At 53.2% G+C, this 12,159-nt stretch overlaps 1 protein-coding gene across 1 annotated transcript in view; it reads left to right on the top strand.

The window, feature by feature from the left end:
• Window positions 1-12,159, top strand: part of LOC125721808 (seizure protein 6 homolog) — a 62,583-nt gene that overhangs the window by 38,138 nt on the left and 12,286 nt on the right. Inside the window, exons 5-7 of the mRNA XM_048997911.1 lie at window positions 10,346-10,531; window positions 11,279-11,447; window positions 11,874-12,040. Coding sequence (XP_048853868.1) covers window positions 10,346-10,531; window positions 11,279-11,447; window positions 11,874-12,040 — 522 coding nt within the window. The remainder of the gene's footprint in view (window positions 1-10,345; window positions 10,532-11,278; window positions 11,448-11,873; window positions 12,041-12,159) is intronic.

Genomic DNA, 12,159 nt, shown 5'->3' with positions numbered 1-12,159 from the left:
CCCAGAGTCTCATTGGCCCTGGTTATTGATAAGCAGCTGGTTGTTCAAGTCTGGCTCTTCACTGCCCTGTGACAGACAAAATTATCTTCATCTATCAGAGGTGAAGGAATGTGCTGGATCTTAAACTGCCTTCAGTCTCTTTGCTGAATTACAGCCCAGTAATTTATCTAAATGTAACTTTCAGAAGCACTATTCAGAAAAGGAACAAAACCTTCATGGGTCAGCTCACTAAATCTGTCACTTGAGTTTTTGGTTTTTACAAGAAGCATTTGCTAACCAGACTCTGCCACATACGGGGGAAAAAATTTCGGCGAGCCATTTCTGCTCCCCTGCACCATAACTCTCCACTGTGACTCTTCACTGTGACTCCTCTGCAGTCCATAAACATTATTTTCTTCTCCAGTGGATGTCAGCCATCCCTCGAACATCATCACTCCTCTCAAAGAAGTCAGTATTTCCCCAATGAAAAATACCAGTTATGCTAGATCCTTTTAATTAAAGCTTTACACTTAGGGGTAAATCAATTACAAACATGCGAGATGTAAATTTACAAATGAAACTCTCCTCTTGCCAGGGTAATTACTGCTCAGATATTAGGGGTGGTGTGTCTCCCAGCCTAACTGGGATGGGAATAGCACCATAACATGCGATTAATTGTATTACATAGAGGTGATGTCCACGGCTGTGTTTTAATGAAATTCTAATGGCATGACATAACACGCTAAAGAATGTGTGTAAGGCGTTGTGTAAAATTAATGTGTGTATAGAAAACGGGGGAGGGAGTGTATGGTTCAGCACGGACCTCGTGCCTGTGATCGGAAGGTTGCTGGTTTAAATCCCAGAATGATTTTTTTTCCTTTAGGCACCTTGAGCAAGGCCTTTAGTGTAGCGATCGCTTGTCGGCAAACAGGTAGGAGTCGGGGAAGGACGAGGCTGGCAGGATGATGCAGGATACGGGGGTTTATTAAGGGAAACACGGGGCAGACGGCGACCAACTAATATCAATGACAGACCTGGGGAAACAGACTTGAATGCGGACTAAATACAAGACATGATATCAGACTGATGGAAAACAGCTGGGCACAATCGGGGAAGCAGACGTGGTCGATCAGGTGGGCGTGGCACACAGGAGGGCTGGACGCGTAGGTCTTGACCTTTAGCCTCCAGCTGCTTCAGCGACTGACTGACCCTGCCTTCAGTCTTATGTCATTTGTAAAGTTGGGGTGTGTAGATACAAAAAAGGAAAATTCAACACCCGAAAAAAGAAACTGCTGTTATACCTTTGAGTCCAGTGTGAGTAAAAAAAAAAAAAAAAAACTGATGGTGCTGTTTGTGAAGTCCCCGGACCTGCAGGCTCCCTCTCGAACCCTCTGCACCGGCCTTTCCAGCCGATCAGTTCCAGCTTCGCACCAGCGGTTAAGCAGGAGGTCACCCATGCTGAAGTGGGCGGCAATGCCGGACCGGGGGGGTGGTGGGTTGCCTTGAAGTGATAGGCAGGTTCTTGGCTTGCTGGCTGGGTCTCCATGACAACATCACACAGCTGCATGTGATCTGTGTTTGATCCCGTCCACTTAGGTTTTGCCTGTTTATTCATCATCTCTGAGGGATTTCAGTTCGGGGACGGAAAGGCGAGCATCACAGGGAAGCCGGCCCACATTCTCAGGCCTACTAACCCCAGGCGGCTCTGCATTCCCTTCCTAAGGGACAGTGTATCTCAGGCCTGACAGGACAGACGCGTCCCTTCTTAGGGGACAGTGTATCTCAGGCCTGACAGGACAGACGCGTCCCTTCTTAGGGGACAGTGTATCTCAGGCCTGACAGGACAGACGCGTCCCTTCCTAGGGGACAGTGTATCTCAGGCCTGACAGGACAGACGCGTCCCTTCTTAGGGGACAGTGTATCTCAGGCCTGATAGGACAGACGCGTCCCTTCTTAGGGGACAGTGTATCTCAGGCCTGATAGGACAGACGCGTCCCTTCTTAGGGGACAGTGTATCTCAGGCCTGACAGGACAGACGCGTCCCTTCTTAGGGGACAGTGTATCTCAGGCCTGATAGGACAGACGCGTCCCTTCCTAGGGGACAGTGTATCTCAGGCCTGACAGGACAGACGCGTCCCTTCTTAGGGGACAGTGTATCTCAGGCCTGACAGGACAGACGCGTCCCTTCTTAGGGGACAGTGTATCTCAGGCCTGACAGGACAGACGTGTCCCTTCCTAGGGGACAGTGTATCTCAGGCCTGACAGGACAGACGCGTCCCTTCTTAGGGGACAGTGTATCTCAGGCCTGACAGGACAGACGTGTCCCTTCCTAGGGGACAGTGTATCTCAGGCCTGACAGGACAGACGCGTCCCTTCCTAGGGGACAGTGTATCTCAGGCCTGACAGGACAGACGTGTCCCTTCCTAGGGGACAGTGTATCTCAGGCCTGACAGGACAGACGTGTCCCTTCCTAGGGGACAGTGTATCTCAGGCCTGATAGGACAGACGTGTCCCTTCTTAGGGGACAGTGTATCTCAGGCCTGATAGGACAGACGTGTCCCTTCCTAGGGGACAGTGTATCTCAGGCCTGATAGGACAGACGTGTCCCTTCTTAGGGGACAGTGTATCTCAGGCCTGATAGGACAGACGTGTCCCTTCTTAGGGGACAGTGTATCTCAGGCCTGATAGGACAGACGTGTCCCTTCTTAGGGGACAGTGTATCTCAGGCCTGACAGGACAGACGTGTCCCTTCTTAGGGGACAGTGTATCTCAGGCCTGATAGGACAGACGTGTCCCTTCTTAGGGGACAGTGTATCTCAGGCCTGACAGGACAGACGCGTCCCTTCTTAGGGGACAGTGTATCTCAGGCCTGACAGGACAGACGCGTCCCTTCTTAGGGGACAGTGTATCTCAGGCCTGACAGGACAGACGCGTCCCTTCCTAGGGGACAGTGTATCTCAGGCCTGATAGGACAGACGTGTCCCTTCTTAGGGGACAGTGTATCTCAGGCCTGATAGGACAGACGTGTCCCTTCTTAGGGGACAGTGTATCTCAGGCCTGACAGGACAGACGTGTCCCTTCCTAGGGGACAGTGTATCTCAGGCCTGACAGGACAGACGCGTCCCTTCTTAGGGGACAGTGTATCTCAGGCCTGACAGGACAGACGCGTCCCTTCCTAGGGGACAGTGTATCTCAGGCCTGACAGGACAGATGCGTCCCTTCTTAGGGGACAGTGTATCTCAGGCCTGATAGGACAGATGTGTCCCTTCTTAGGGGACAGTGTATCTCAGGCTTGACAGAACAGACGTGTCCCTTCTTAGGGGACAGTGTATCTCAGGCCTGATAGGACAGACGTGTCCCTTCTTAGGGGACAGTGTATCTCAGGCTTGACAGAACAGACGTGTCCCTTCTTAGGGGACAGTGTATCTCAGGCCTGATAGGACAGACGTGTCCCTTCCTAGGGGACAGTGTATCTCAGGCCTGATAGGACAGACGTGTCCCTTCCTAGGGGACAGTGTATCTCAGGCCTGACAGGACAGACGTGTCCCTTCTTAGGGGACAGTGTATCTCAGGCCTGATAGGACAGACGCGTCCCTTCTTAGGGGACAGTGTATCTCAGGCCTGATAGGACAGACGTGTCCCTTCCTAGGGGACAGTGTATCTCAGGCCTGATAGGACAGACGTGTCCCTTCTTAGGGGACAGTGTATCTCAGGCCTGATAGGACAGACGTGTCCCTTCTTAGGGGACAGTGTATCTCAGGCCTGATAGGACAGACGTGTCCCTTCTTAGGGGACAGTGTATCTCAGGCCTGACAGGACAGACGTGTCCCTTCTTAGGGGACAGTGTATCTCAGTATCTCAGGCCTGATAGGACAGACGTGTCCCTTCTTAGGGGACAGTGTATCTCAGGCCTGACAGGACAGACGTGTCCCTTCCTAGGGGACAGTGTATCTCAGGCCTGACAGGACAGACGTGTCCCTTCTTAGGGGACAGTGTATCTCAGGCCTGACAGGACAGACGTGTCCCTTCTTAGGGGACAGTGTATCTCAGGCCTGATAGGACAGACGTGTCCCTTCTTAGGGGACAGTGTATCTCAGGCCTGACAGGACAGACGTGTCCCTTCTTAGGGGACAGTGTATCTCAGGCCTGATAGGACAGACGCGTCCCTTCTTAGGGGACAGTGTATCTCAGGCCTGACAGGACAGACGTGTCCCTTCTTAGGGGACAGTGTATCTCAGGCCTGATAGGACAGACGTGTCCCTTCTTAGGGGACAGTGTATCTCAGGCCTGATAGGACAGACGTGTCCCTTCTTAGGGGACAGTGTATCTCAGGCCTGACAGGACAGACGTGTCCCTTCTTAGGGGACAGTGTATCTCAGGCCTGATAGAACAGACGTGTCCCTTCCTAGGGGACAGTGTATCTCAGGCCTGATAGGACAGACGTGTCCCTTCTTAGGGGACAGTGTATCTCAGGCCTGATAGGACAGACGTGTCCCTTCTTAGGGGACAGTGTATCAGTGACAGACGCGTCCCTTCCTAGGGGACAGTGTATCTCAGGCCTGATAGGACAGACGTGTCCCTTCTTAGGGGACAGTGTATCTCAGGCCTGATAGGACAGACGTGTCCCTTCTTAGGGGACAGTGTATCTCAGGCCTGATAGGACAGACGTGTCCCTTCTTAGGGGACAGTGTATCTCAGGCCTGACAGGACAGACGTGTCCCTTCTTAGGGGACAGTGTATCTCAGGCCTGATAGGACAGACGTGTCCCTTCTTAGGGGACAGTGTATCTCAGGCCTGATAGAACAGACGTGTCCCTTCTTAGGGGACAGTGTATCTCAGGCCTGACAGGACAGACGTGTCCCTTCCTAGGGGACAGTGTATCTCAGGCCTGACAGGACAGACGCGTCCCTTCTTAGGGGACAGTGTATCTCAGGCCTGACAGGACAGACGCGTCCCTTCTTAGGGGACAGTGTATCTCAGGCCTGACAGGACAGATGCGTCCCTTCTTAGGGGACAGTGTATCTCAGACCTGACAGGACAGACGTGTCCCTTCCTAGGGGACAGTGTATCTCAGGCCTGACAGGACAGACGCGTCCCTTCTTAGGGGACAGTGTATCTCAGGCCTGACAGGACAGATGCGTCCCTTCTTAGGGGACAGTGTATCTCAGACCTGACAGGACAGACGTGTCCCTTCCTAGGGGACAGTGTATCTCAGGCCTGACAGGACAGACGCGTCCCTTCTTAGGGGACAGTGTATCTCAGGCCTGACAGGACAGACGCGTCCCTTCCTAGGGGACAGTGTATCTCAGGCCTGACAGGACAGATGCGTCCCTTCTTAGGGGACAGTGTATCTCAGGCCTGATAGGACAGATGTGTCCCTTCTTAGGGGACAGTGTATCTCAGGCTTGACAGAACAGACGTGTCCCTTCTTAGGGGACAGTGTATCTCAGGCCTGATAGGACAGACGTGTCCCTTCTTAGGGGACAGTGTATCTCAGGCTTGACAGAACAGACGTGTCCCTTCTTAGGGGACAGTGTATCTCAGGCCTGATAGGACAGACGTGTCCCTTCTTAGGGGACAGTGTATCTCAGGCCTGATAGGACAGACGTGTCCCTTCTTAGGGGACAGTGTATCTCAGGCCTGACAGGACAGACGTGTCCCTTCTTAGGGGACAGTGTATCTCAGTATCTCAGGCCTGATAGGACAGACGTGTCCCTTCTTAGGGGACAGTGTATCTCAGGCCTGACAGGACAGACGTGTCCCTTCCTAGGGGACAGTGTATCTCAGGCCTGACAGGACAGACGTGTCCCTTCTTAGGGGACAGTGTATCTCAGGCCTGATAGGACAGACGTGTCCCTTCTTAGGGGACAGTGTATCTCAGGCCTGATAGGACAGACGTGTCCCTTCTTAGGGGACAGTGTATCTCAGGCCTGACAGGACAGACGTGTCCCTTCTTAGGGGACAGTGTATCTCAGGCCTGATAGAACAGACGTGTCCCTTCCTAGGGGACAGTGTATCTCAGGCCTGATAGGACAGACGTGTCCCTTCTTAGGGGACAGTGTATCTCAGGCCTGATAGGACAGACGTGTCCCTTCTTAGGGGACAGTGTATCAGTGACAGACGCGTCCCTTCCTAGGGGACAGTGTATCTCAGGCCTGATAGGACAGACGTGTCCCTTCTTAGGGGACAGTGTATCTCAGGCCTGATAGGACAGACGTGTCCCTTCTTAGGGGACAGTGTATCTCAGGCCTGATAGGACAGACGTGTCCCTTCTTAGGGGACAGTGTATCTCAGGCCTGATAGGACAGACGTGTCCCTTCTTAGGGGACAGTGTATCAGTGACAGACGCGTCCCTTCTTAGGGGACAGTGTATCTCAGGCCTGATAGGACAGACGTGTCCCTTCTTAGGGGACAGTGTATCTCAGGCCTGATAGGACAGCCGTGTCCCTTCTTAGGGGACAGTGTATCTCAGGCCTGACAGGACAGACGTGTCCCTTCTTAGGGGACAGTGTATCTCAGGCCTGATAGGACAGCCGTGTCCCTTCTTAGGGGACAGTGTATCTCAGGCCTGACAGGACAGACGTGTCCCTTCTTAGGGGACAGTGTATCTCAGGCCTGACAGGACAGACGTGTCCCTTCTTAGGGGACAGTGTATCTCAGGCCTGATAGGACAGACGTGTCCCTTCTTAGGGGACAGTGTATCTCAGGCCTGATAGGACAGACGTGTCCCTTCTTAGGGGACAGTGTATCTCAGGCCTGATAGGACAGACGTGTCCCTTCTTAGGGGACAGTGTATCTCAGTATCTCAGGCCTGATAGGACAGACGTGTCCCTTCTTAGGGGACAGTGTATCTCAGGCCTGACAGGACAGACGTGTCCCTTCCTAGGGGACAGTGTATCTCAGGCCTGACAGGACAGACGCGTCCCTTCTTAGGGGACAGTGTATCTCAGGCCTGACAGGACAGACGCGTCCCTTCCTAGGGGACAGTGTATCTCAGGCCTGACAGGACAGATGCGTCCCTTCTTAGGGGACAGTGTATCTCAGGCCTGACAGGACAGACGCGTCCCTTCTTAGGGGACAGTGTATCTCAGGCCTGACAGGACAGACGCGTCCCTTCCTAGGGGACAGTGTATCTCAGGCCTGACAGGACAGATGCGTCCCTTCTTAGGGGACAGTGTATCTCAGGCCTGATAGGACAGATGTGTCCCTTCTTAGGGGACAGTGTATCTCAGGCTTGACAGAACAGACGTGTCCCTTCTTAGGGGACAGTGTATCTCAGGCCTGATAGGACAGACGTGTCCCTTCTTAGGGGACAGTGTATCTCAGGCTTGACAGAACAGACGTGTCCCTTCTTAGGGGACAGTGTATCTCAGGCCTGATAGGACAGACGTGTCCCTTCCTAGGGGACAGTGTATCTCAGGCCTGATAGGACAGACGTGTCCCTTCCTAGGGGACAGTGTATCTCAGGCCTGACAGGACAGACGTGTCCCTTCTTAGGGGACAGTGTATCTCAGGCCTGATAGGACAGACGCGTCCCTTCTTAGGGGACAGTGTATCTCAGGCCTGATAGGACAGACGTGTCCCTTCCTAGGGGACAGTGTATCTCAGGCCTGATAGGACAGACGTGTCCCTTCTTAGGGGACAGTGTATCTCAGGCCTGATAGGACAGACGTGTCCCTTCTTAGGGGACAGTGTATCTCAGGCCTGATAGGACAGACGTGTCCCTTCTTAGGGGACAGTGTATCTCAGGCCTGACAGGACAGACGTGTCCCTTCTTAGGGGACAGTGTATCTCAGTATCTCAGGCCTGATAGGACAGACGTGTCCCTTCTTAGGGGACAGTGTATCTCAGGCCTGACAGGACAGACGTGTCCCTTCCTAGGGGACAGTGTATCTCAGGCCTGACAGGACAGACGTGTCCCTTCTTAGGGGACAGTGTATCTCAGGCCTGACAGGACAGACGTGTCCCTTCTTAGGGGACAGTGTATCTCAGGCCTGATAGGACAGACGTGTCCCTTCTTAGGGGACAGTGTATCTCAGGCCTGACAGGACAGACGTGTCCCTTCCTAGGGGACAGTGTATCTCAGGCCTGATAGGACAGACGTGTCCCTTCTTAGGGGACAGTGTATCTCAGGCCTGATAGAACAGACGTGTCCCTTCCTAGGGGACAGTGTATCTCAGGCCTGATAGGACAGACGTGTCCCTTCTTAGGGGACAGTGTATCTCAGGCCTGATAGGACAGACGTGTCCCTTCTTAGGGGACAGTGTATCAGTGACAGACGCGTCCCTTCCTAGGGGACAGTGTATCTCAGGCCTGATAGGACAGACGTGTCCCTTCTTAGGGGACAGTGTATCTCAGGCCTGATAGGACAGACGTGTCCCTTCTTAGGGGACAGTGTATCTCAGGCCTGATAGGACAGACGTGTCCCTTCTTAGGGGACAGTGTATCTCAGGCCTGATAGGACAGACGTGTCCCTTCTTAGGGGACAGTGTATCTCAGGCCTGACAGGACAGACGTGTCCCTTCTTAGGGGACAGTGTATCTCAGGCCTGATAGGACAGACGTGTCCCTTCTTAGGGGACAGTGTATCTCAGGCCTGACAGGACAGACGTGTCCCTTCTTAGGGGACAGTGTATCTCAGGCCTGATAGGACAGACGTGTCCCTTCTTAGGGGACAGTGTATCTCAGGCCTGATAGAACAGACGTGTCCCTTCTTAGGGGACAGTGTATCTCAGGCCTGACAGGACAGACGTGTCCCTTCTTAGGGGACAGTGTATCTCAGGCCTGATAGAACAGACGTGTCCCTTCTTAGGGGACAGTGTATCTCAGGCCTGACAGGACAGACGTGTCCCTTCTTAGGGGACAGTGTATCTCAGGCCTGATAGGACAGATGCGTCCCTTCTTAGGGGACAGTGTATCTCAGGCCTGACAGGACAGACGTGTCCCTTCTTAGGGGACAGTGTATCTCAGGCCTGACAGGACAGACGTGTCCCTTCTTAGGGGACAGTGTATCTCAGGCCTGATAGAACAGACGTGTCCCTTCTTAGGGGACAGTGTATCTCAGGCCTGATAGGACAGACGTGTCCCTTCTTAGGGGACAGTGTATCTCAGGCCTGACAGGACAGACGTGTCCCTTCTTAGGGGACAGTGTATCTCAGGCCTGACAGGACAGACGTGTCCCTTCTTAGGGGACAGTGTATCTCAGGCCTGACAGGACAGACGTGTCCCTTCTTAGGGGACAGTGTATCTCAGGCCTGATAGGACAGACGTGTCCCTTCTTAGGGGACAGTGTATCTCAGGCCTGACAGGACAGACGTGTCCCTTCTTAGGGGACAGTGTATCTCAGGCCTGATAGAACAGACGTGTCCCTTCTTAGGGGACAGTGTATCTCAGGCCTGATAGGACAGACGCGTCCCTTCTTAGAGAACAGTGTATCACAGGCCTGACAGAACAGACGCGTCCCTTCCCAGGGGACAGTTCACGTCAGCCCTACAGGATAGATGCATCCCTTCTGAGAATCTGATTATTTCATTTCAAAAGGAAGGGACAGTGTCCTGCTCTCGCCTCTCAGTGAAATGCCGAACTCTCTAGAAGCAGACAAAATCTCTGCAGAGATTGAAATCGGCAGAGAATGAAATCAACTTGAACACCTTCAGGATGTTTCTCAGGTTACTGTGGGATCACTGGGTCACATGGCAGTGGTGTGTGTACACAGCTGAGGGTTGTAGTCCCAGTGAAGCACCCAGTGCTACATCGGGGCCCTTTGTCTGACCCGTACGACTGCATTTCCTTTGTAAATTCATCTTCTTGGCCTTGACGCAGCTCGTCAGCGACTGGTCAGGCACCCGATCAGCACCAGCGTTAACGGCATTCTTTGCAGACGAGACGTTTCTGCATTGGAGTGCACTGCGACTCGGCCATAGCAGGTCTGCCAGCTCACTTAAAACAGAAAAAAAAAAAACACAAAATGATTATTTCCCGAATAATAGCAGGGGGCAGAGATTGCAAAGGACAGAATGCAGCTCTCTGCCGTTAGAGCGATAAAATGGAAATGGTTCGAACTGTGAAAATGGCTGGCGGTGTGAAACGTCCAATTACGCTATTCCGGAACTGAGGTTACTTAGACAGCTGTGTTTATGGAAATGGTGTAGAAATCAAGTGCTCGGGGGGGGGGGGGGGGTACATTCAGACCGGGAGTGGGTAGGGGGACAGTAGCATCGAAATGGGTATGGTGGGGACTGGGAATGGACAAGCGAGGGAGCAGAACTGGGCTCGTCCTTTACAAAAGGCTTCTAGGAAGACGGTGGCTCTTCCACCTTCCCCTAGTAAGCCTCCCGTGGTGTCTCTCTGCTTCTCTGCCTTGTCAGCCTTCGTGCTCAGCTGTCCTTTCCCTCAGCGGCCGGCCCAGGGGGATGTGTCCGTCACCAGTCTCCATGCTGGTGGCGAGGCCTACTTCTACTGCCTCAGCGGATACCAGCTTCACGGCCCCCCCGCGCTCACGTGCCGCAATGCGACTACGCCCTACTGGAGTGGCAAGGAGCCCCGGTGCCAAGGCGAGGAATCACACGCTCACACACGCTCACACACGCTCACACACGCTCACAGCTGTGTACGTCCACTTCACAGAACACCACTTTGCTAGCCATGAACCCTAGATCATGTCACAGAACAGCTGAGCAACAGCCGATTTGCACTTGAGTAATAAGTACGTGACGGCCAAGTATCAGCTGAATGATAGCCAAATGACATTCGACTAACAATAGAGTAACAGCTATGTCACAGCTGAGTAGTAGCTAAGTAACAGCTGAGTATCAGCTGAATTACTGCTACGTGACGGCTGAGTAACAACTGAGAAAAAGCTAACTCACAGATGAGTAACAGCCTAATAGCAGCTAAGTAAGACCTGAGTAACATTTGAATAACCGTAGAGTAACAGCTAAGTCACAACTGAGTGGTAGCTAAGTAACAGCTGACTCACACATGCGGGGAAGCAGAAATCCCTCCAGGCTTGGGAGCGTAGCTTCCCACGCAGCCTTGCAATGGCCATGGTGCTCAGAACCCAGAGAGGTTGGCCGTTCGTGAATCCACTGACGGTCACAGGATATCTGGCAGAGTCCTGGCCGGAGATCTGCCTTGCATCTCCGGGCTTGTCTCATGCACACAGGGCTTTGTAGAGTGAATCGGTCCCTTTCCAAGGAGCTGTCAAAGGGCCCATTTACTCAGGGTTCCTTCCTGCTCTTTTCTTCTCCCTGCCTCCTTCCTTCACTCCTCCCACCCCCATCCCCGCTTCCCGTCCGCAGCCTCCTGCGGCGGAGTGGTGAGGAATGCCACGATCGGCCGAATCGCCTCGCCCGGTTTCCCTGCCAGCTACGACAACAACCTGACCTGCCACTGGGTGGTGGAGGCACCAGAAGACCATCGGTTGCACATTCACTTCGAGAAGGTGGCCCTGGCGGAGGACGACGACAGGTGGCCCGGGCGTCCCCTCCATGCTCCTGTGGGCGTTACTGCAGTTTGGCACCTAGGATTGCCGGAGTTTTAAATTCCATGCCGGCGATGTGTCCCCGAGTGAATTAGCTGTCCTGCTTTGGGTGAAATATTGAACTGTATATCTGGATAGCAGAGGAATAGCTTTGTGAGTCACTAAGTTAGTTAGAAGGTATCTGGCTGGCAGAGCTGTGGAGATAAATGCCAGCTCCCATGCTGACTCCACATTTTAGACTATTTTTAAGCTCAGGTGTAGAAGAGCATTTGCATTTGTCTGCCAAGACCAGGGGACAGAGCAGCCAGTGAGATCCAGTGCAGACAGTGGCTGATGTCACTACTTCACAAGACGTCCGACCGCAGCGTGATCCTTTTAGTTTGAACGGCGTGTCCCTGTCACCTGTCCCTCAGGCTCCTGATAAAGGACGGGGATAACATTGACTCGCCGCTGCTGTATGACTCGTACGAGGTGGAGTACCTCCCCAGCGAGGGCGTTGTCAGCTCCTCCCGCTGCCTGTTTGTCGAATTCAACACGGATGGGTCCGGAACGTCCACCGGCGCCGCTGTCCGATACGAAGGTACCAGCTGACACCAGGGTCACTCGGGGGGTTTGGGAATGCAGCAGTAAAATGACCAGGAGGGCTTACAGGAAGTAAGGGCTTACAGGAAGTAAGGGCTTACAGGAAGTAAGGGCTTA

This window comes from Brienomyrus brachyistius, unplaced genomic scaffold, assembly GCF_023856365.1.
Source record: "Brienomyrus brachyistius isolate T26 unplaced genomic scaffold, BBRACH_0.4 scaffold35, whole genome shotgun sequence".
Lineage (NCBI taxonomy): Eukaryota > Metazoa > Chordata > Actinopteri > Osteoglossiformes > Mormyridae > Brienomyrus > Brienomyrus brachyistius.
The sequence above is the reverse complement of the archived record's forward strand: the minus strand, read 5'-3'. Positions and strand labels throughout refer to the sequence as shown.